General features: G+C 49.4%; 1 protein-coding gene across 1 annotated transcript in view; it reads left to right on the top strand.

Annotated features, from left to right (window-relative positions):
* fndc3bb (fibronectin type III domain containing 3Bb) overlaps positions 1 to 23,765 on the top strand; it is a 54,796-nt gene that overhangs the window by 7,373 nt on the left and 23,658 nt on the right. The window contains 6 exon segments of the mRNA XM_042067783.1: positions 1,475 to 1,613; positions 1,720 to 1,795; positions 14,058 to 14,134; positions 16,373 to 16,604; positions 17,048 to 17,404; positions 21,349 to 21,407. Coding sequence (XP_041923717.1) covers positions 1,503 to 1,613; positions 1,720 to 1,795; positions 14,058 to 14,134; positions 16,373 to 16,604; positions 17,048 to 17,404; positions 21,349 to 21,407 — 912 coding nt within the window. The 5' untranslated portion in view covers positions 1,475 to 1,502.

Raw genomic sequence — 23,765 nt, forward strand, 5'->3', positions numbered from 1 at the left:
CTGTTACATCGGTGGCCTTTCCTTGATGGGTCAGACATCTTCCCTTCCAGACATATCCGCTGCCTTTCAGCTTGCAGGCACTGCTGCACTGCACTCACAAGATTTTTGGCAAAGGAGTGGACAAAAGGCCAGAGTCAAGTGGAAAGCTAATCCCTAAAATTTTAACATTTAATTAGAAACACAGACAGCATTTGTTTTGGCCAGGTTAGCCCGATCTGTTCCATTGATAGTGAGGTACGCGATTGCTCTTGAGAAAGAATTGTAGATGTGTTATAGTTTACCGGAAATTACTCATAGTTTATGCGGAAATGACTCAAAACTTAGCATGTAGATGTGGTTTTGTTAAAAAAAAGTCTTATCATTAAAAAACTGAGAGCTGTTGAGCTTTGCTGTTGTTGATACACTTGCGTGAGACTTGAATTCTGCAAGTCAACCTCTGAACGGTCGTGAGTCATCAGGGTTTAAACATGGAAGTTGCTCTGACCTTCCTGTGACCTCTGAAACCCCAGTGTGGGACCTTTCCATCCATCTCTCTGACTGGTCCGAAGCTGTAGTGGCTCCAGTCAGCTGTCCTAGAGGAGATGTGAAGGCCGAAGGGCAGAGAGCATGCAGACAGGGACACACGGGGGGCGGGGGCGGGGGCGGGGGGGGGGGCATTACTTGTGTCTCTGCAAGAGGAACTGTGTCCTTTCTCACTGTACACACATGCGCTGCCAGGAGGGCTTCTTACTTGAGCTTTCAGCACCAGTGGCTCCCATCTACTCCCACTGAAGGAAGTTCACCAGGAGGTTGGGATAGGTTTAGCCCAAAGTGCTGACTCTGCTGAATCACTGAAGGGCTGCCAGGTCCCCCTAAATTAAATCTTTTATTAATTTCCGCCTTTGATTTGATTTTAATGGAGCCATCAGCCCCTTGTCCTATCCCTGTCCTTCTGCCTCTGCCCCTGCTGGAGCTGCAGACTGTTTGGACTTTCCAGGCGGAAAGCATCTTTCTTGAAAGAGCAATTGAGAGGAGTAGCTCCCGCTTGTGGAAAATCGCAGCTCCATAGGCTCCTTGTTATCCCCCAGCAGTGCAGGCATGCAGGCTTCTCCTCTTACTCCTTCCTCCCCCTCCCCCTCCCTCTCCCACCACTCCCTCTCTGCCCAAAGTCTTCCAGCTGTGTGGGGAGAAGGAGCCGGGCCGCTCCATAACGCCGTTTATACACACATGACATCATGCCTGTTCGGATTACATCATCATATAAATGCTGGTGACATCAAGATGATTTCACTCACTTTTAACCCACTAGTAACCTTCAGTGAGAAGAAAAAAAAATGTGTGTGTATGTGTATGAGAGAAGTTGTTCTTTAACATAACACATTTTGTGTCATTTTTCCATGGAAAATTGTACATTCTCAATGTTCAGGTGCTCAATGTTCATCTGCTCTGGTTTTGCTCAATCAGTCTGATAACTCTGCATCCATTTGCCCCACAGAAAGGTGGTCCTGGAGAGGTCTCCATGAATGTACGTCACAATGATGATGACGGACCAGATGCTGGACCTTCCGCCGCCACTGCTGAACGGCGAGGTTTCTGTGATGCACCCCATGATGAACGGGGACACGTCGCAGCAGGTGAGGACACAGTCCTGTCACTCCGTGGACCTCCAAAATCACAGCCTCACTTCCTCCTTATTGTCCTTCTGTTTGTATGTGTTTTGACTCAATCTCTTTTCTGCAGGTGATCGTGGTCCAGGTGAACCCAGGCGAGACGTTCACCATCCGGGCAGAGGATGGAAGTCTGCAGTGCATACAAGGTCTGTATCCAAAGCACACACCAAAACAGTGCGACCCTTCCTGTGGTCATGGCAATGGCCATCAGGGCCTGCTCTGCTGTGACATCATCTAGTTTGGCCTTGGCCTAAATGGAGACTCGATGGCTAGCATTTAAACAAACAAAAAAACGGCCTCTCAAAGAACCACATCCCTAAATCGTGCTAAATTGGCTCTTCATAAAGCACTTTTAAAGGCTGGCAAGCCCTCCCTTTAAACGAGGGCCGTGCTGTGCTACTCATGTAAACAAATAAAATTTGGACGGGCAGAACAGCTGACCGCACGCAATGCCGCTTGCTTTGTTGCCCTGCCCTCGCGACAGCTTGTGCCGAGGGAGCCGCCGTTCCTGGGATAATTTGATTTCTCTCGATGAGAGTCGCAGATTTGCCTGCGGTCGGCTAGCCCAGGGTCAAGCAGGACGAGCCAGGGGGAAAAAGTGCAGTGAGTTCACACAGCAGCGCGGAAACTTGCGGACGTGCCATTGAACACTGTCATAGCGTAATATTCGAAAGTTGGTCCAAGATCCACCTGGATTGTTTGATGTTCTAACCTCATGTATGTTCTTGTGTGTGAGACTGAGTCAGTGCCAGGTGAGCAGGAAGTGTCTGATAAGCCAGAGCTCTTGTTTTGTTTTATTTTGTTAATGTTGACTTTTCTCTGAAAAAGTTGCTGATGGCTGTTTTCCCAGGGCAGGGCGGAGTACAGTGAGCTGTGTCATTTTTTGCCGGCTTATCTGTTAATTCAAACATGTGCCTCAGTGAGACAGTGCAGGGGCTTGAGGGGAGCAGATCGATGTGGTCGCTCAGAACTGTCATGCCTTTGTGTGTGTGTGCGTGTGTGTGTGTGCGTGTGTGTGTGTGCGTGTGTGTGTGTGTGTGCGAGTGGGGGTCTGGACTGGTGCGCTAAATGGTCAGGAATGTCCGAAGCTTGCCAGTGCCCGACCAACATGTTCCTATTGCCACCCGCGCTCCTGCTCTTGTAATAGTGGATTCCATCTTCATTACTCATAATAATCTTGCCATGCATCGTCTTGCTACTGGTCCATGGTTCAGTGCGTAGGAGCACTGCGTCAATTGGGTCGTCATGGTTTTTTTTTTGCACGGTTCCCTGCCACCCCCTGCACCCCTGTCTCCTGGGGCGACAGTCGTCCACACGACCCTGGACCCCATCTCTGGCCACTGGTTCTGGAGCCTATGACGGACAGCTAGAGGAATGGCAGTGATGTAACACCAGCCTTTTTTCCCCCCTCACAGGGTTTTATGAGTAATGATTGCGCCGTCGGATTGCTCCCAACTAGACTCTGTGTGGTCCGGGAGCCAGAAGGGGCCAACGCTACAACCCTGTAATTTTACACGCCACAGTTCCCATGTCATAAAAATATGTAATAATGCATGGGTACACCGACCAATGTGCAGACAGGCAAACAGACACTCGCACGCTAATAAAGCAGACTTTTCACGGGAGGACCACAGAAACACACACTCCCCGGCACCGACTGGTGTACGTTTGATTAGATGTTTAGTTTTAAAAGTGCTGAATGAGTATACAGTCCCTTCTTTTTAACCTGCAGAGTTCAGAGATCAAAACAATGCGCACTATATTCCTGTCATTTCCCTCTGCAGGCCGTGTTAATATTTTTCCTGCTGACTCTACACAAACTCACACAAATTACTCTCTCACACACACACGGACATGGTAGTCACGCATGCACGCGCCACTCATAAAAAAAAAAAAGGCCATTTTCCCAACCCGCAGCATTTAAGATGAACTATGAGCCCCAGAGATGCGGCGGGGGAGATAGCGGTGGCGTCTCAGTTAATGCCCTGCACATTAGCAGCCAGGCGCAGAGCAGCCGGCAGGCCGACTCAGGGAGAGGGAACTACAGGAAGCGCAGGGAAGGAATGTGAGGCTCCCTAACAAATCACACCTGGTTCACTGTCTCTGCTTGCCAGGTGAATTGAACTGCAAGCTGAAAGCAGACATCTCTCTTTCTTTCTCTCTCACACTCTCTCTCTCTCTCTCTCTCTTTCTCTCTGTTTCTCTCCATCTGTCTAGACCAAAAATTATCACCTCAAGTGGAGTAGGTTTTTTTTTAATTGTTATTGTATTCACTCATGGCTGATATTGGACCACCATTATGTCTGACATTTGGTGATGAAATCACAATCAGGTTGCACGTGGCTGCATGAAACAGTAGGTCTAAATGTCTTAACATGTTCGGCGCTCTCTGTGATCGGATCACTCTGAAGTCTCAGATCACACTGGAACAGACTCATTCAACCAGTGATGCTGCAAAAGGATTTTGGCACTGACAGGATGTGTGTGTGTGTGTGTGTAGAATTTCAGGTCTCTTTGGTAGTTACAATAAACAGTTCTCCTTCATCAGTAAATGTAAACATTATTGTTGTTAGTAAACATGAGTCTCTACTCTCTAGTGTACGGGCTACTTTTAACCTTTTGCTTGAAGTAAACCAGCCGTATGGCCGAGTTGTCTGTTTTGGATTCACTGGCCAGAACATAATGACTTTGTTGCATACATTTTAAATACAAATGCTGACTGATGAGGATGGATTGAACTGAGGCAAATGGTAAAAGGAAGGGCATTTTAAAAGGAAGGGCATTTGGATCTTTACCAAGTCACAATACACGCACACGCACTTGATGTGACTTGTAAATGCAACCCAGCTAAAGTCTCTCCACCACCACCACTCCAGATAGGAAACTGGAATTAATCCCAGGTGTCTGGGGGCCTTGGAGTCGGCAAGGAGGCTCTGCCATGAGCCTGGCGCTTTGGCTTTGATCTGGCACCAGGAGACTCAGCCCCATGACGGATGGCTCAGGGGAGCCAAGGATCTCTGCTTTTAACAGCACATAGTAGAAACTCAGCAGAAAGGGGGGGGGGGGGAGGCGGACAACATGGACCCTGCTGTCTTGGCTCTGTTTTGCTGTTTAAAGCACTTGACCGACACCCAGGGGCCTGTTCCACTGGAGTGGACTGGACTGCCAGCCGCTGCCGTGTCGAGTCGAGTTGTGCGAGTTTAGTTGTGTGCTCTCGTCACTCTCGGCGAGCTGATGCAACAGCCTGTCCGGGATTGTTTGGCTTTAACCAGGTGCAAGATGGAGTGGAGGAGGAGGAGGAGGAGGAATGCAGTCAAGGACCCAGAGGCTCTGCAAACATAGACTGGGAAAGCAGGGGAGAGACAGACGAATACACACACACACACACTGTGGAGCAGCGTGTGCAAGTATGCCTGGCTCAGCTGGAACTGGAGGCTAGGGGATAGGCGGTGGAGATACAGTAGGACGAGGCAAGGCTACAGCCTTGAGACGGGGAAAAGGTTTTTGTAACCGTTCTCTTTCTTCCTCCTCTCCTCTTCCCTATTTTCTCCTGCTTGCCATTGCTTTCCTCTGTTGAGCTCCCCTCAGACCCCCCCCCCCCACTCTCTCTTTCTTTCTTTCCTTTTCTCTCACTCTCTTTCTTCTCTCTCTCTCTCTTCTTTTCTCTTCTCTCCTCTTTCTCTCTCTCTCTCTCTTCTTTTCTCTTCTCTCCTCTTTCTCTCTCTCTCTCTCTCTCTCTCTCTCTCTCTCTCTCTCTCTCTCCCCCCCTCTCTCTCTCTCTCTCTCTCTCTCTCTCTCTCTCTCTCTCTCTCTCTGTGCTTTTTGGTCTGGGCTGCAGTCTGCCCTCTTTCCTGATGTGGAGGAAACCCCCTCTGCTCCACAGAGCTCTAATTCCATTCCAGTGAGTCACTGCGCTGAGGAACAGTGGATTTTTGTGTGCATCATGAAGAAACGGAGAAACGGAGAGAGAGGGAGAGAAGGAGGGACAAGAAACAGACAGCGATAGAGCTCAAGGAGGTGGGGGTGGTGGTTGAGATTGAGTGGGGGAAAACAGAGAAGGAGGGTAGGGGAAAGTGAGAGAGAGAGAGAGACGAATGGTGTGGAACTCGCCCACGCTGTCTCACACACGTCCTTGCATTACTGTGTGTTTTTTGTTTGTTTGTCTTTCCTTCTGTCTCCCTGTCTGGCTGGAAGAAAGGTTGTCGTGCCACCACCGTTCCCCCCTGAAGGTCTTTTTGAGTGTAATGTTGTTTTTTTAATGTTATCTTTTCACCCCCCCCCCCCCCTCCCCCTTTATTCAGAGGAAAGCGTTTGCCGAATGTTTCTTTCCTGCTGGCGCTAAAGCAGGCAAGAACATTACACAGTATAACATTCCACCAAATGGTTTTCTTTTTTTCCTTCTTTCTCTCTCCCTCCCTCTCTCTCCCTCTTCCTCTCTCTCTCTATTTCTCCTTTTCTTTTTTTTTCCTACCCCTCGGCTTTCTTGCTGACCTACTATTTTCAGGCCCCGCTGTATCCTGCACCCAGGGCTGAGCGTGCCTTTATGGGGCAGTGGCTGAGTAAGCGGAGCCTCTGGTTCCAGGGCAAGAGAGAGATAAAACAACAACAAGGGGCCACGCTCAGAAACAAACCCAGAGCCCTCTGACGCTCACCGCTGTGCTCAAGGCCCCGCCGGCACTCCCCGTCTCAAACCTCGCGCACAGAGTGACTCAAGTTGACTTTCAAGGAAAGTGAAAACATTGCAAGATCCTATTAACACTAGGGCTCAGTTTAGCCCTCTCCTCTCACCCGGTGGAACAGGAACCGAAGGGATAATGGTTTGAAGTTCTAAGGGATCCAGTGGTTCCCAAATGGAGATGATGGGTGAAGAAAAGCTGCAGATTTGCAACTTGCGGCGCTTATAAAATCAGCTCCGAGTGTGAATGCCGTGTGGTCTCTGGTTTGTGCTCTCTCGAGCCAAAATGTATTTAAATCACAGATTATACCACGGCAGTGCAAGTCTCGGTTTTTGTTGAAACACGATCGCACATTAGGATTTCTTAGAGTGGAGGTTGCAGACAATGGTGGCATTTGTGTTTGTATTTATACCTGGCAGACAGGCATCTTCCTGACTGCACTCATTTGTTGTGCATGTGTGTGTGTGTGATGGATGCATTGAGCTCCAGGTCGTATTGGAGCAAGGGAAAGTCCTCCTTTCATACTCAGCATGTCGGTGCAGGCCCGACTGCCTCTTATCCTCCAGTACAGGCTCTTTCTCTCCCTGTCTTCCTCCCTTCCTCCCTCTCTCTCTCTCGGTCTGTCTGTCATTTCTTTAGTTCTTTCCTGGCTTTAATGCTTTTTTTCTGTCCTTCTGTTTCTTATTCACTCTGTATCTATATTTTCTCTACTTCCTCCTTATTCTCTTTCTCTACTACATCTCTCCTCTTTCCCTCCCTCCTTCCCTCCTCCACTTCCTCTCCGCCTCACCCAGACAAGGGTCAGAGCACCTAATGAGCGTCCAGCCACGGCCCAGCAGACGGCAGGCCATGGCAGGCAAGGCCGGAAGCTGAAGGGCAGAGGGCGTGTGCATGCGTGTGTGTGTGTGTGTACACACATGCAGGAGAGGAAGCTGTTTGGGCCTCTGCCTCAGATGTAGGTCAGTCCTTGGAGCCCTGCATGGGGTCTTGAGGAAGGGGGAGCATCTGGTTCTGTTCTGTCCTGTACAGTGATGATCCTGCTCAGTGACCCCCCCCCCCCCCCCCCCCCAAACACTCACACACACCCCATACACACCCAAACATGTCTACACCCACAGATGAATTCCCTCCCCTGCCGTGACCCATTCACAAGCAAGCGTGATGTCTACAGCTTAGGCATCAAGCCACATTTTGCAACAGTGACCCAGCTCCTGTTGGGGCTGTGGTTTCCTGCATCCGTACCTATCTTTGTGGCATTTCCCTGGGCTGTCAGGTGTGAACACGTCAGCTTCTGTTTCATTAAGTCGCGGCTGTGGGTGTGAAGCAGGTTTCTGTGTCACCCCCTCTGTGTGTGTGTGTGTGTGTGTGTGTGTGTGTGTGTGTGTGTGTGGTGAGTTTCAGCTGCCTTTTCTCCCTTTTTTAGCCAATGATGTGAAGACTGGTAAAGAGGTGCCAATGCAGAAAGAGTGAGAGAGAGAGAGAGGGAAAAATGGAGAGAGGGGAGTGATGGCTTCTCGCCTTCCTGTCTTGCTGTTTGCTCAACTGTCTGGGAGCATGGGACACGATTAGTCGGCCTGGGTGTTTAACTGCACCTCCCCTAAACTAACACCCTGCATCCAAAACCATGCTGGGAATTCATGTCTGGGTCACCCCAAGGTTCAAACCTTGCATGCACATTTTTCTGAGAGTGAGAGTATGTGCATGTCAAGGAAGTACAACATGTGTGCAGTTCAGACAACATACATTCATACATTAAACATACATTCTCTCTTCCAATATTCAGGTAGAACAGGTGTGTGACAGTTTAAACATTTCTGTCTTATGCATTTTTATTCCCTCATTCTCTCTCTCAAAGTTTCTGGATAAGCAAAAAATGTGTCCGGCACTATAGCATTAAAGTCTAGCTGTGCTGGAAGACTTGACCACAGAAGATAGCAACTCCTAGTTTGTCTCCCCCTTTTGTGGTTTGCTTTACAAAAGGCCCTTTGCACACACACACTCGAGCTTTGGCAGTGCACAGGCTCTTTGTTCTGTGAACACAGGTTCACTCTCTGTGTCTTGGGACTTTTTGTGTGCTAACCTTCACTTCATGCACTTAATGCATGGGCTTATTTCCCCCTCCATGCTTGTTAAAATGTCAGTGTCCTTTCAGGTTGGATTTTTACAGAGGAAGAAAACGTTGCAAAAAGTTGCAAAAGTTACGTTTCTTTCCGGCCATGTAAAAATCAGACCGGGAGCTTCTGTTTTTGAGATGACCATTGTGCTCGACTCTTCTCCTCTACAGGGGGGAATCAGAAGGTTGCTATGGCGTTGCCAAGTAATAGTAATAAAAAAAAATCATATTTGTAGAAGCTCTGAAATATGCAGAGCTTGGTCTGATTTATTGTGCCTGAGACAGGCTCAGGCCAAAGCAATCAATCTCAGGGAAGATGGCCTGGGGAGCGTAGAAATGCAGACAGTCCTCCAGCGAGCCATCCACATACTGTAGACCATTAGACTGCACACAGAGAATGGACTGGGTTTTGGGAGCTGGCTGTGTTTATGCAATGACTGTTTACAAGTGCATCAGCACTGAGATACAGTAGTGTGCGTGTGCGTGTGCGTGTGTGTGTGCGCACTTGGTTTAGGCTGGAGAAGAGTCGGTAGAGCACCTGATGTAACTTTCAATCATAAGCTCAAGTCTCTCATGTGAATCCACAGGCTCATGTGATACGAATCTTGTGATTGGCTACCTCGATTTGGTTTCTGTTCCTCTGGAAGTTTATTTCTCTGCTCCACTTTGGTTTTGGTGACTTCCGAAAGGGTCAATGGTTTCTGTGTGTGTCTTTTTTTTGTACGACAGGGAAAGTAATCTGAAAAGAGAATTTAACAGAGCGCTCTCTGAAGGTTTTGGAGAGTCTGTTGGGAGTGCAGTGAACGTTTCGTTGCTCTGGTGTGCTCCCTCATTTACAGTGAGCTTCTTTTCTCCGCTCTGCCGAGTGAAGTGTGTCAGGAGCGCCTGCCTGTCTCTTACATAAGCATGAGGAACTGGCCAGCGTGCACAACGAGGACGGCCAGGAAAGCTTTCTCCTCCTCGACCCAACCCCCACCCCCCCGCCCCGCACTCGCTCGCCCTACAAATATTGTTATGGTTACGCACCAAGGCTGCTGATGTGTCGCGACCGCCGCAACACCAGCTGTGTGCAGAGGCCGATGTCATGGCGATGGAATCAGCTTAGGCCGACGTCTGAAAATGCGAGGGCTGCGTCTCGTCTGTCACGGCCAGAGAAAGAGACATATACACACACACACACACACAGAGACACACAAACTGGCCTTCTGTAGTGACAATTCTGATCAGCTTCGGCGTTTAATAAACACCCCTGCAAGTCCATGATGGTGCTTTTGAGGAAGCTCAGATTTCCCCCTCGTTTGGACTGGCGGAGACAGGCTGTGTTTACGGCAAGGACAATGGGCCGTACAATCACAAACAGATGATAACAAAGTTCCACGCAGCTCAGTCTGCTCTCTTCTCTCTTTTCTGTCCTCCGCTAACTTCTTCTCTTCCCTTTTTCCTCCTCCTCCTCTTTCTGTCTCTTTAGCACTTACGCCCCGCCACTGTAGAGGACTTAAAAGCCCAAGGAAAGCAAACGTGGATGTGTGATTACATATTTTGGTAGCTCCACCATCAGACTTGCTTTCCAAGGAGAGTGTGTGTGTGTGTGTGTGTGTGTGTGTGTGTGTGTGTGTGTGTGTGTGTGTGTGTGTGTGTGTGTGTGTGTGTGTGTGTGTGTGTGTGTGTGTGTGTGTGTGTGCGCGCGCGTGTGCGCGTGCGCGTGCGCCATGGGTGTTTGTGATTGAGAGAGGGATCAAGGTAGATTAGGCTAGTCTGAGCGTCCTGTGGGTCTCTTCCAAGGCAAACATGTGGTGTATCTCTGCGAGACAGTCGTTCGTCGGGCTCTCCTGTGAAGCGACGCTGGGGAAAAACAAGATGAAATGGCAGAAAGTGGACCTATGAGTTTCCTGTTGTTCATATGGGCAAATCCAATCCAGGGGGAGGGGGCGGGGGCCACTACACCACACCACACCACACCACACCACAGACTCACGTGCTCGCTCATGAAACACACACGCGCGTGCGCACACACACACACATGTGCTCATTTTCTCACATATGGAAAAAAACATACAAAAACCATATGCACAGTGCAAAAACCCTACAATAAACATACAAAAACCATATGCACAGTAATTTCGCACAGTAATCACACACACACACACACACACACACACACACACACAGACATAGACAGACACACACATACGCACAAAAGGAAGCTCACATGCTCTCTTGCCTACACATGAGGCAATCCATCCACACTGAAAGCACGTGTGTGTGTGGTGCTCCACACGTGCGCTTCCATACATCTCACACAGGTGATTGCTGAGCACACAAGCAAATGTGCAAATCCCTGTGTGTGTCACTTTGATTTGCAAACGCTCTACCCTTCTCTGCATTCTGGGTTCCTTGGTGACCCTCAAATCTTTCCACAAAACATTCCTTCCAAAAACATCCATCTCGCTCTCTCTCTTTCTTTCTCTTTCTCTCTCTCTCTCTCTCTCTCTCTCTCTCTCTCTCTCTCTCTCTCTCTCTCTCTCTCTCTCTCCCCCTCTTTGCTGTCTTTCTTTGTTTCTCCTCTGTCGTCTTTCTGTCTGGCTAAGCCAATCTTCCCTACTAAATTAGTGGATTTTTCTTAAGAACCCATGGTTTTGGGAAAATTGCATTTCCTTTTGCCAGTTTTATGTTTGTAGATCTATATATATATATGCGCACATATATACTCCCATCCTCAAAGCCTAAGCCTCACTCTCCTCCATTGGAATCCTCTCTCTCTCTCTCATACACACACACACACACACACACACACACACACACACACACACACACACACACACACACAACTCTCTTTCTGTCTCTCACACACACACACATACACACTCTACTCTATCTCTCTCTCTCTCTCTCTCTCTCTCTCTCTCTCTCTCTCTTTTTTACTCTCTCACTTTGCTCTCTCTTTCTCACTTTTAGGTTTTCTCAAATTCTCAGTCCTCCAAAATCCTCAGTTGGAAAAATGAAAAAACCCAGCAGTAAAGGAACTATTGGCAGCCATTTTCCACTGGGTTATCAAGCATCGATGCCACATGTTTAAAACACACACACACACACACGGCCCACCCACACTTTTATTCGTGCAAATTAGAATGTGCAAACACAGGTATGTGCACACCAAAATACCCCCCCCCCCCCTTCATATGACAAATACATGCCTGTGTGCGTGCTCTCGCTCTCTCTTTCTCTCACACACTCACACACACACACACACACACACAGTGATGCGTGAGCGGTGTGGTGTCAGCTGTGAGCAGCCGCCTCCTGTGGGCCTGAATGGGCCGTGTGAGGAATCCTGCTGCCCTGAGAGCAGGCCCCTGAAGAGGGGGAGAAGCCTTCAGTCAGGAGCACAAAGAGGGACTTGTTCTGCCGAGGAGGCCCCACCGACTCAGCAGGCTCCTGGGAAGCCTGGCAAGGGAGCAGACTACCCCCTGTCTCGGTGCTCTCTATCCCTCTCACTCACACATCTTTCTCTCTCTCTCTTTTTCTGTAGCTCTCTGTAGCTCTCTGTCTGTCTATCTTTCTCTCACTCTTCTCAGTCGTCTTTCTTTCCCTGTCCTCTAGTCTGCTTTCTTGCAAAACTTCCCCTCAGCTCTGTGTGCGTTTGGCTCCACTCTTTTATTTGTCCTTGTCTGTGTTTTTATTTTTCTTCTTTTCCTTCTTTTTTTTTTTTCTGCAGCCCATTTTTTCGTGTTTGTCAATCTCAAGCCGTTCCCTGTCTCTTTTTACTCTCTCCTTTCTCTCCTCACACTTTCTCTTCTCTGTCATTTCCTCTGACCCCCCTCCTCCTCCTCCTCCTCCTCCCCCTCCTCCTTAGCCCACTGCCCCTCCTGTGGAGTGGGTGGAATGCTGGTGTTTGCCCAGTGTCTTGGTGGAGAACTGTCGAGGGCTCTGTGCTAGCTGCTCCCCGCGCGGGGCCGAGCACCGCTCTGAATAGGGCCTCTCATGCTGGAGAGGGGAAGGCTGGGCTGGGATGCAGCCGTGTGGGCTCAGGCAGCCCGCACAGACGCCCCTCCACCCACCAACCCCCACCAGCTCTCACTGTCCCAGGATTAGGCTCACAGGGTGGGGGTGGAGGTGGTGGTGCTGGTGGGTGATGGGTGATGGGTCTCTGAGGTGGCATGGGTGCATACTGGCATACCTGTGGCAAGGCCCTTTTTCCCCAAACCTGCCCAAAGAGCAGAGGATCACTGTATTTTTTTTGTTGTTCATTCCTTTTTGCATTAGCAAGGCAACGACAGATAAATATTTGAAGCCTTGAGGCTACAGGCATGTGCTTGCACCAGACCCCACTACATGCCTTCATGTGCATGTCAGAGACCACCCCCCCCCCCACCTCACAAATACTAGCCCTTTTCAAACTCAGAACCTCCTTGGTGCCCTGCTTTGCATGGCACATCAACACTGTGCCATTCAGGGATTGAGCTGAGCGTTGCACCAATCCCATAATATTACTGGCCAAACCCCTCCCCCCCCCCCCCCCCCGGTCAGTGGTTAACACAGCAGCGCAGGCAGCCGCCACCTCCTCCTCCTCCAACAGTAGCCCAGGGGCCTGATGGGAGCCGAGGCCTGGCGGAAGGACTGAGATCTACTGTAAAAGCCATCAGAGCCGGCGGCTGATTTATGGCTGCGTCGCTTAGCGGAGGCCGCCGTGCCGCTTCCCCACCGGGAGTTGCAGGAGCTGGGGCTGTGGGCTGGGCTGGGCAGAGGGCAGCGGAATGTCTTAAACAGCTGGAGATCAGACTGCTGGAGCCCCCCCGTAAGAAAGACCTGTGGATTCGTGTGGGGGGTGGGGTGACAGGAGGTGAGCAGTGTATCTGGAGTGATCTGCGTTATATTGTGGGGACTTCAGTTTTCTGACCACAAACACTGAACAAAAGAGCGAGGCCTGACTGAGTCCATAAGGCCATAACTCAGTTTTTGTCCTCTCTCTCTCTCTCTCTGTCTCTGTCTCTCTGTGTGTGTCTGCCTGTCTGTCTGTCTGCACCCCAGCTGATATCTCTATTTCTTCTGGAGGATGAGTGTCGGGCCATGGGGAGGTCATGGAGACAGACGGTCAGTTTATTTAACCTGATGTCACCAAGTCCGGCTCATTCCGCGGTTGGAGGGCAATGAAAACTATGTGGCAGAGGAATAGAGAAAGAGATGGAGAGAGGGAGAGAGAGAGAGACAGATGGAGAAAGCAAGAGTGAGGGAGATGAGAGTGGAAAAACAGACAATGTGTCTGCTGTTGTCTTTAGAAGCGGAAGGATTACACCGATGAAAAATGATGGATTTTCTGTGTCTGTGAATCGGGAGTTGGACAGCAGGTATTGTGGTTACTTAAGCCGGCTTCGATCTGCTATGCTGTCATTAAAGCAGATGGTTACTCATTACTGATTGGCCTGAGGGGGAGATAGATGGCTAAAAGGTTTGCTGCGAGAGGGGCACATCTGTTTTTCAATTTTCAGCATTAATACATCCAGAATATTCCACGGTCATTTCGACTGGGGACAAGGTTGAAGGGGTGGGGCCTGTGGGCGTTTTTTTTGCACTTGATTGACAGCCGCCTTTTCTCTTCTGCTCTGTTTTTCCCTTCCACAGGGCCAGCTGAAGTTCCCATGATGTCACCCAATGGCTCCATCCCACCAATCCACGTGCCCCCAGGCTACATCTCCCAGGTAACGGTCCTGGAATGGTCTTTTTCACTGACAAGTTTTGTACACACACACACACACACACACACACACACACACACACACACACATTTAGGGGCATAGACAGGCATGCACACGTTTGTGCATGTGAGGCAACTGGAGCTGCTCTGTAATTGTGACAGAACCTTTCTGAGCGGTGACCGAGAAAGGTCAAGCCCATTGGCATTTCAGTAAAAAGGTCAGAACACACAAAGAATGCAAGGAAAGAGAATAGTGTGTGTGTGTGTGTGTGTGTGCGCCTGCCTGTGTGCCTGTGTGTGTTCGTGTGTGTATGCGAGGCAGAAATGATACGAAAGAATGACATCCCACACCCCTGCACTGTAATCCGGCTGTCAGAGACACTGGAAAAGGCTAAGCCATGAGGTGGAGGTGGTGTGTCTTAACGTGTAACTGCAGCGAGAGAACCTGCCTGCTCCATCCAGTCCCATCCAGTCCCATCCAGTCCCAGATTCTTCAACAGACTCGACCCCACCTTACATTCAAGAACGTTCCCAGAACTTCCCTAAAGTAGTGAGCCTTATCTCATCCAGATAAGAGGGCCAATAAAAGACAACAGACGTTAGAACATGTGGATGGTTTCACGGTCCGGAGAGAGGATCTTTTTACTTCTCTGCCCTCGGGACAGATTTAGACGACTGGGTGCTTTCCTTCAGGATGGACCACAATAAGAAAGCAAACAAAAAAAAGGCAGATGAAAAAGATGAAGAGAACAAAGGCATTTTTCTCCCTCAACCACTAAACCGCATGCCAAGTGTGTTTGCTCTGAGTTAGCATCTAGGCAGTTTCACCACTCTGGCCTCTTGGACTGGTCCCCTGGTCTCCCCAAGGCCCCGAGAACTTGAAACGGCATCCCAGCCCACCCCCCCCCCCCCACACACACACACACTCAGGGTTAGCTAAGTCAGGCATGACGTCACTGGCCTCACCTCTGAACCCCACTGCCTGATCCACGACTCAGGAACAGGCATGGCTAAGTGTTGTCACAGGATCCATGAAAAGAGGTTCAGCCACCCCCCCCCCCCCCCCCCCCACACACACACACACACACACACACACACACACACACACACACACACACACACACACACACACTAGCTCAGTGGTTGGAATCCCTGCTCCATGCCAGCTCCAGTCTGATGCTGTCCGTCTGTTGTATTTGCGCCCCCCCCCCCCCCACCCCTCCCGCCTGTTGAGAAAGGAAAGTGCTACAGATGTCTGTGGTCTGGTCAGTAATTGTTGGCATGCCAAACTGTGAACGTGTCCCCATGTTATTGGAATGGGCGAGTCCGCAGAGGAAGACGTGAGGGAGATGGAACTCGAGGGAAAAGTGATTCAAAGAATGCATTCCTGGTTTCATAAGTTTTAATATTACTGCATTTATTGTAAAGCGTCTCAAAGTAATTACATATCTTGAGCAGACCAGACCAACCGTCAGAGGGGTGGGGTGCAGGAAAGTACTGTAGATACCAGGAGAAGACATCCTTTCATTAGATTAGGTCAAGGGTGAGGTGATTGTATCAGCTGATGGGGACAAAGCAAGGACAAGTACCAGGTGGACACTGTCTGCTATGAAGTAAACAAGATAAGAAAACTCTTCTTACACCCAACTGGAAAGAACCAGAAAAACCCAAGGCTACACAGTTTTGCATATATTTTTATGCATGATAGGAAGATGGATTCCACCAATATAATTGATCCTGCTCGATGCTGATTGGCTAACAGGTGTTTTTAGGGATGGCGCAAGAAGGGGGCACTTTTCAAGGAAGGGCCAAGGGGTATAAAAGATAGGCCTCAGCCATCCATAGGTCAGATCTCATCAGGGGGCGCCATCTCACCTTCACCCTATTGCTTGACGGTTGGTCTGGACATTGTTTGGGCTGTACTATCACTGCAATACGGTGAATAAAGATCCACAGTCTTCAGAGATCTTTTGTCTGCATTGTCTCCTTCGGACGCCTTGTTCCAGAAGTGCCAATTAGTAAATAGTTTAGTGTTAATTGTTAATTGGATTCGGAAGTGGACATTTTCCACGACATTACCCTAGACTTTGTACAGTGAAGTTGAAACCTGAAGTTGTCTTCCTGCATTCCCCGTTTCTTTTCTCTCCCCCCTTGTTCTTTATTACTTGATTTGGACCTTTTCATCCCTCCCTCTGTTGTCTGTTCCCACCATCATGCCATCTTTACGTTTGCCCTTTCCCAGGTCCTGGAGGACAACACCGGGGTGCGACGTGTGGTGGTGACCCCCCACTCGGAGTGCTACCCCCCGAGCTACTCCCCGGCGCTCTCCCCCACCCACCACATGCCCCCTCCCTACATGGCCCACCCCCACTTCATCCCTGCCTCCCACACGGCCTACTACCCCCCAGCCAGCCCGGGGGACGTGCCCCCCCACCAGTACTACCAGCACCGGCTGCCCCGCCTCTACACGGACGGTAGGTCCCACGCCCTCCCGCTGCCCGGCCTCTGTTTTTCCTGCAGTATGTCAAAGCTGAGCAGGGACATGCAAACACAGTCCGATGATTAGTTGCATCGCCATATTGCAGACCATACTTATTGCAGTACGTCATATGAGATGCTCCTGTAGTTCAGCCGTCTAACTCACTCGGGTTTGACTCCCATGAATAGCTCATCTGTAGAGGTTTGGAGGTGAATCCATGATCTTCTGGTTAGCCTGAAGATAGCCCTAGCTTGCACTGGCACCACAGTTTAATCATGGCTAATGCAAGTGTGTCTTTAGCGAAGGGTGTTCTCACTGGGTTATCGAAGGGTGAAATCATTTTACACCATGATGGTCTCTCATTCTCACCTGACCTGACTTTGACCTGTGTCCCATTGCTCTCCTTTTTGCTCTTCCATATCTCTTTGCACTCCTCAGACATCATCCACAACATCCACTACAACATGACCTCCTACATCAGCCGAGGGGAGGAGGCCTACTGCAAGCCGCTGCCCAAGAAGCCGAAGGGCCCGTCGGAGCGTCCCGGCGGCCTCAACCGGGTCAACAGCCCGCCCTCCGCCTACAAGAGCGGCTCGGGCTGCGGCGCCACGGCCAACGGCTACCCCAAGAGCCACAGCGGAGCGGGCAGCACTGGCAGCAGTGGAGGAGGAGGAGGAGGAGGAAGCCCGGGGAACAAGCGTCCAGAGCGCAGGTCCAGGGGGAGTCCCAAGAGCACCGACACGGAGCAGCAGCAGCAGCAGCAGCAACAACAACAGCAGCAGCAACAGCAGCAGGGTGAGTGTCTGCAGGCCAGGTTACACAGGCTTACTGTATGTGCATGGTGTGGAAGCTTATGAGCCTCTACTCAGATCTCATAACAACACAGAGCGGCCAGTAAGCCTAATGTATCTCCTTGCACACATGCCCATTATGAACAAAAAGCGTCAGCCAAATGTAATGTAATGTAATGAACATAAGGGACTGTGTGCGTGTGCATGTGTGCGCGTGCGCATGTAAGGTCCCCAGTGCTGCCAATCTCTTTCGTTCCAAAACAATGAATGTGTATTCAGTTCCACCTCAGTTGAGTCAGGCATGCAAATAGAAGTTCATTTGAGTCACCAAATGACTAAAATGACTGTACAATTTTACAAATGGATCTCTGTGTATGTAAATGACTAAGGCCATCATTTAGCACCCTGCCTAGTGGAACGTTGCACAAGTCCCCTCCTCAGTCCCCCGAGTGTTTTCCCACCAGTGTTTGGAATCAGATGTGCCACCCAGATGAGTGCCAAATGAGGGCGAATGTTTCCTCGCCTCACACCCAGAGTTGCGTCAGAGATGCAGCCAGTGTGAATAACAGCATCCACCCTCTGCACTGAAGGAGAAGAATCATGAATTCTGTCACTTGCTCACTGTGTGCTGGCTCTGGCTTTTCATGCCCTGTTTTCATACCCTCTTTATTTCCGTTCCTCTCCGTTTGTCTACATCTCACCTTCTCTTGGCACCAGCCTCTCTCTCTCTCTCTCTCTCTCTCTCTCTCTCTCTCTCTCTCTCTCTCTCTCTCTCTCTCTCTGAGTAAATTAAATACCAAACTTGCTTTTTTTCTCTCCTTCTCTTTTGAATGTTAAGTCCAGTACTCCTCCTCAATAATGTTCCCTCTCCCTTTCCCTTCCTCTCTCTCTCTCTCTCTCTCTCTCTCTCTCTCTCTCTGTCCCTCTCTCTGTCCCTCTCTCTGTCCCTCTCTCTGTCCCTCACCCGCCTTCTCCACTAGTTGACTCTTGTGCTCCCTCTTTCTCTCTCTGTCTCTCTCCATTCCTCTCTCTGAATAGTGTCTCCAGTCCCCCCCTCTGTCCCTCTGTCTCCATCTCTCTCTCCCTCCCTCTCACTCACTCTCTCTCTCACTCTCTCTTTCCCTCCTTCCCTCTCTCTGTCCGGTGCCTCTCTGTGAGGCAGTGGGCCGATGAGAAGAGTAAACAGAGCCGTGGCCACATCCTGCGAGCGCTGGCTGGCTGGCTGGCTGTCACCCGGGCTGGAAAAAGGCAGAGGGGAGCGCATTAAATCAAACCCCACGCCGTGACCTCCCCCCCCCAGGCAAACCCTGTGGCCTGATCTTGTCATTCATCCCCCGTGTCGGATGGAGAGCGATGGCACTGGTGTGCGTGTGGAAAAGCAGGAGTTGTATGATTTGTGCTGCCCTATCTCTCCCTATCTCTCCCTCTCTCCCTCTCTCCCTCTCTCTCACTCACTCACTCACACACACACACACACACAGTATACAAACAGTATGCACACTGACAGATTATACAGGCACAAACATATGTACACATATACACAGTCTACTCACACTCTGAACTCGGGTATACACAAATGCATGGAGACCCACTCACAAAGGTGCACACTGTAATATAAAGTTTATACTCACTTGCACTCCCACTCAACAAATGCACAAACACAGTCTCTCTCTCACTCACACTCTCTCACTCACACACACACACACACACACACAGTCACACACACAGTCAGTGTCCTGGGTGATGTTTGTCCACGTGGGTGGCTGCCTGTTGAGAGTGTGTTTTCCTTTAATTAATTTGGGTGTTGAGCATCCCGAAAGCTCCAATGGCTCTCAAAGCCACTCTTATCTGTCCTCACCAAGGTGTGTGTGTGTGTCTGTGTGTGTCTGTCTGTGTGTGTCTGTGTGTGTCTGTGTGTGTCTGTGTGTGTCTGTGTGCGCGCATGTCTGTGTTTGTGGGAGTAGAGAAGGTCTAGCCAGTTTGTTTTCCCCCCTACTTGCTATTCTTTTCACTTGTGACTGTATTTTTGCTCACATATTTCAGCGGCCATCTGGGAACCATATAAAAAGGCTCTTTTCGGCATCAGCATAGCCTGTCAGCTGCATCGAAACAAAAACAACCGCACTCATGGATGCCGGTCACAGCACACTGCCTGTGTGTGTGTGTGTTTGTGTGTGTCTGTCTGTCTCTGTGAGTGCAGTCATTCGTGTGTGTTTGTGTGCGCAGGTACACATGCGTGGGTTAATTAATCCCCCACAGCTTTGAGAGTGTGCAATTCTCGTAAAAGTCTTTTTTTCCAGTAAGTGCCGTGGTCTGCCCCCTTTGGTGGCCATGTGTGCAGCCAATGCCCCGGCGTCTGCTCCAAAGCTGCGCGCTTCCTCCTGCCATCCGACGCAGTAAGGGAGGGCCGGAAGCGACGCGCTCCTCGTCGTCACCGCCTGTCGCCCGGCTCTTGAGTGTTGCCTGATGAGTGCCAGGCTGAGGGGAAGCTGGCAGAGAAGGCACCTGGAGAATGGTGACTGCTCCCCCCTGTGGTCAAATAGCGTAACTGCAGAGCCACAGGTTGCAAGGGGCTAGAGATCCCAGAGCCAAAATGGGAGAGGTGTTCATGTAGGGAACATGCGGTTTCCATAAGTGTGTGTGTGTGTGTGTGTGTGTGTGTGTCTGTTGTCCTCCATTTTACTAGCCCTCCTCTCCTCTTTTTTCCCTTCTCTCAGGACTTTCTTTCCTTCTTTCCCCTCACTTCCACTTTCTTCACTCGTACCTTTTTTCTCCTCTTTAGTTGTCCTTTCCCATGACTCTCCGATGCCTCGTCTCCCCGTCCTCTGCAGCCTGGTTGCTCAGCAACCACAGACCATAATGAGAGACAGACCTCTTCCTGTCTGGAGGCGTGCCTCCGCAAATGGCGACGCAGCGCCGTGCCGTGCCGTGAGCGCCGTGCCAAATTAAAAATACCAGAAGCGCCCCGTGCCATCATGGCTGGCCATCGCTGTCCCCTCCTCAGAGCGGTGCCCAAGTCACACAACAGCACTTCTACCCCACAAAGGAAGGCAGGCAGGGAAAGAGGGGGAATATGGCGTACATCAAAGCACGATGTTGCATGATGTTGAACTCTGTGCGCCTCCCCGTTCTTTTACTGCTAGTGTTTATTCCCTTCAGTGTTGATTTGGGAGGGCCAGCTGGGCTGGTGACCTCGGGAGTCAGTGACTCAGTTGGGATGATTCCCTGATTCTCCTGATTCCCCTCGTGTGCAGCCCTGAGCACCTCTAAGACTCCTGTGTTGCCATGAGCAAAAAAGCCTTTTTTTTTACTGTTGGTCTAAAGCAAACAAACCCAAAGTGGCAATGTGAATGGGGGCTTTTGTTTTTCCTTGTTCGAGCATAGACTGTAGTTTATACTACACCACCCCCAAACACTTCATCTCCCCCCACCGACACTGCAGTCTCGTGTTACGAATGCTGCAGCACCGTTTTGGTGGGGTGAGCAGTGTGTGTGTGTGTGTGTGTGTGTGTGAGAGAGGCAAGCCACCCGCAGGTCACGAGTGGGTCGCGTTGCCATGACTTCATCCCAGTGGTGAGTCATAGCTGTGTGCCTGTAGGGAAAGGCCTCACCCCCCCCACGACCCACCATACACACACACACACATACACACACACACCACTAGCCTCTTGCCTGCTCAGCACCACCCTGCTTCACACAGACAGCATCATCTGTCAAGATGTCAGACTCCTCAGATCTTTTTTCCCTTTTCTTTTTTCCCCTCTGCTGTTTGATGTGAGTGAGTGTGTATATGTCTCACGTCTGGATTTTAAAAGCGTCTTGGGCATGTTAGATAGGCATAAAACCAGGACCACATGAGTAAAATACTGTGAGCCTTCAGGTCTTGTGCCTTTTATGGTTATGTATTATTTAAATGTTCTCTTTTTGCTTCTTTTCATTTCCCTCCAGATCATAATCTAGAGGCCCGAAGAGTCCAAGATATGCTCTCAGGAATGGACAAACCACAGGTAGTTGCACCATCATATTCATCAAACTATTATGAGAATCTAACTAAAATATGGATACTGGGTTCCCAGGATCCTTGAAATCCTTGAAAGTTTGTGAATTTGAAAAAAATTCAATTTTCAAAGTTTTTGAAAATAGACATAAATGGTCATTGAAAGTGCTTGAATTTGTAGATATGATCAAAATAGTTTTCCCCCCTTCATAAAATCACTCAAAGCCCTGAAAATTACCAAAACCAAATTTGTTTCTAGCACTAGACATCGTCTTCACTTAGCTTGATAGATATTACTGATGCGTTTAATTGAAACAAGAACAAAGTGACCAGGCAAAAATTATTAATTCCCTGACATTTTATCCTCAATCGTAGTGCAGTGTGGAATCAGCATAGGGTCAATGAAGTGGGCTACTGATTGGTGCATGATGGGCTTGAAGTGTAGCTGGATTGTGTTTTCTAATATTCAAACAATATGATCATTTTATGTCTGAAACGGCATGAAACAATATTTTAGCCACTACAATTTTCTACATTTTCTCAGGGGAGTAATCCCCAGACTCTGACACTTTTTTCTTTCTCGCCTCCAAACATAAAACTGTCTAGTACCACTGAGTGCAGGGTCTCCTCAACTTTCTCAAGGGCCCATCATATGGCTCCCCCCGTTACAAGGCTTAATCGGTGAAAACCAGACTAAATTATCATCATCAATTAAATAACACTCAAGCAAGATTGGCAATGTGTTCTGAATCATCTGCTTGGACATCAGCAAAAGCTGAGTACTGTACCACGGACTGAATTAGTGCCACATTGATAAAATCAACTTTGATCCATATTTTATAAGACCGTGTAAGGGGTCCTTAAATGTGAGGGACAAGGACCTAGAAAGTCCTTGAAAAGTTCTTGAATTTGACATTAAGGAAAGAGTGGGAATGCAATTAATATTTTATCATATTATATACATACTGGAATTTATGTTCAAATTAAGATGTTCTATGGTAGGATTTTAATGTAGTTTCTTCACTGATGGTAAAACTTACTGGACACCATGTGACAAGTATGTTAATGTCCTGTAAAGACATATCCTTTTTACAAGGAATTGGAAAGCATAGCCAACATACAATGCTTGGCAGTACCATGATGGTACAACTAATCTATATTCTCCCCTTCTGATTGTTGTGTTTGGTGCGCTAGTGTTTGTAATTATTGAGCCTGTCCACTCCTAGACAGCAGGTGGCAGTAGGGCTTTATCTATTGCCCAGCTGTATGCTTGTTGTAACTGTGGTCCAATCCCACCTCCTCAAGTCATTTAAAAAAAAAGACAAAGTGAACATTTTCTTAATCACCACGGCACCTAATCGAGAGGGTAATGAAATTCATTAGCGCCTCACGAGGTTTGTTTCTGTGGGAACATTGGGGCCTCAGAACAGAGAGGGAGGGAATAAGTGGAAGTGCCTCTTCACAATATCAACACTCTCTCAGTTTGGCTCTCTGCCAGTAGTGTTGTGTTCCCTCCCTGTGTGGGATTTGACCTCAAGCACAGAACCCAGTGGGTCAAGGTCATGCACACTCACTTTTTTTTTTTTTTCCCCCCCCTGCGATATTTATTCAGTTTCACCATTGGGTGTTGAATGCGAGTGGTCAGAGCTGTTTCACCTACTGGAGTCCAGCGGAAATGAGCTTTCTTAGACCCCCTCCATACCTCCTGATATTCAGCTCCCAGTCCTGACGCACTTCACCTACTGCTTACGCATGATCTAGACGTGCTGCTGGAGTGTCTTGTTTATGTGACCGTGCAGCAGACATCCATGAGTGTGGCAGAAAAACACACCAAACGGAGAGAGTGTGACTGTTCCTTGACCACAGGCCTTATCAGAATCTGGCTGTACTTTTCTCCCAGCGCTACTGTGACTTCTGTGAAATCAACTCTTGAGTGTAACGCTGATTGTGTGTCAGCTTTGATTCCAGACGGGGGAAAAAATGCTTCCATGGCCATTTGTGCACACTTCAGGCTCAGATCAGAGGGGTTGTGTGGCGTTCCCGAGGAGCACTGAACGTGCGGTCTCCCTCATGGCATGCTGTCATAGGGAGAGAATTCATTACCGTGTCACTGGGGTTGTCTGCTACTGTTCCCTCTGCGTCTGCGAATCTCTCCATCAGCAAGTTGTCACAGCCGCCAGCTTTGTGCCGCCACCACCATCTCTCTTATCTATGCCAGACAGAGGCGCGTGTGTGCGTGTGTGTGTGCGTGTGTGTGTGCGTGTGTGTGTGCGTGTGTGTGTGAGACACTCCAAGGACTCATCGTTGTCCCAAGTTCTCCTCTGAGTGATGGTTGGGAGCTTAATTTACCTGCCCAAAATCTCCCTCT

The sequence above is a fragment of the Alosa sapidissima genome, chromosome 17 (assembly GCF_018492685.1).
Source record: "Alosa sapidissima isolate fAloSap1 chromosome 17, fAloSap1.pri, whole genome shotgun sequence".
Lineage (NCBI taxonomy): Eukaryota > Metazoa > Chordata > Actinopteri > Clupeiformes > Clupeidae > Alosa > Alosa sapidissima.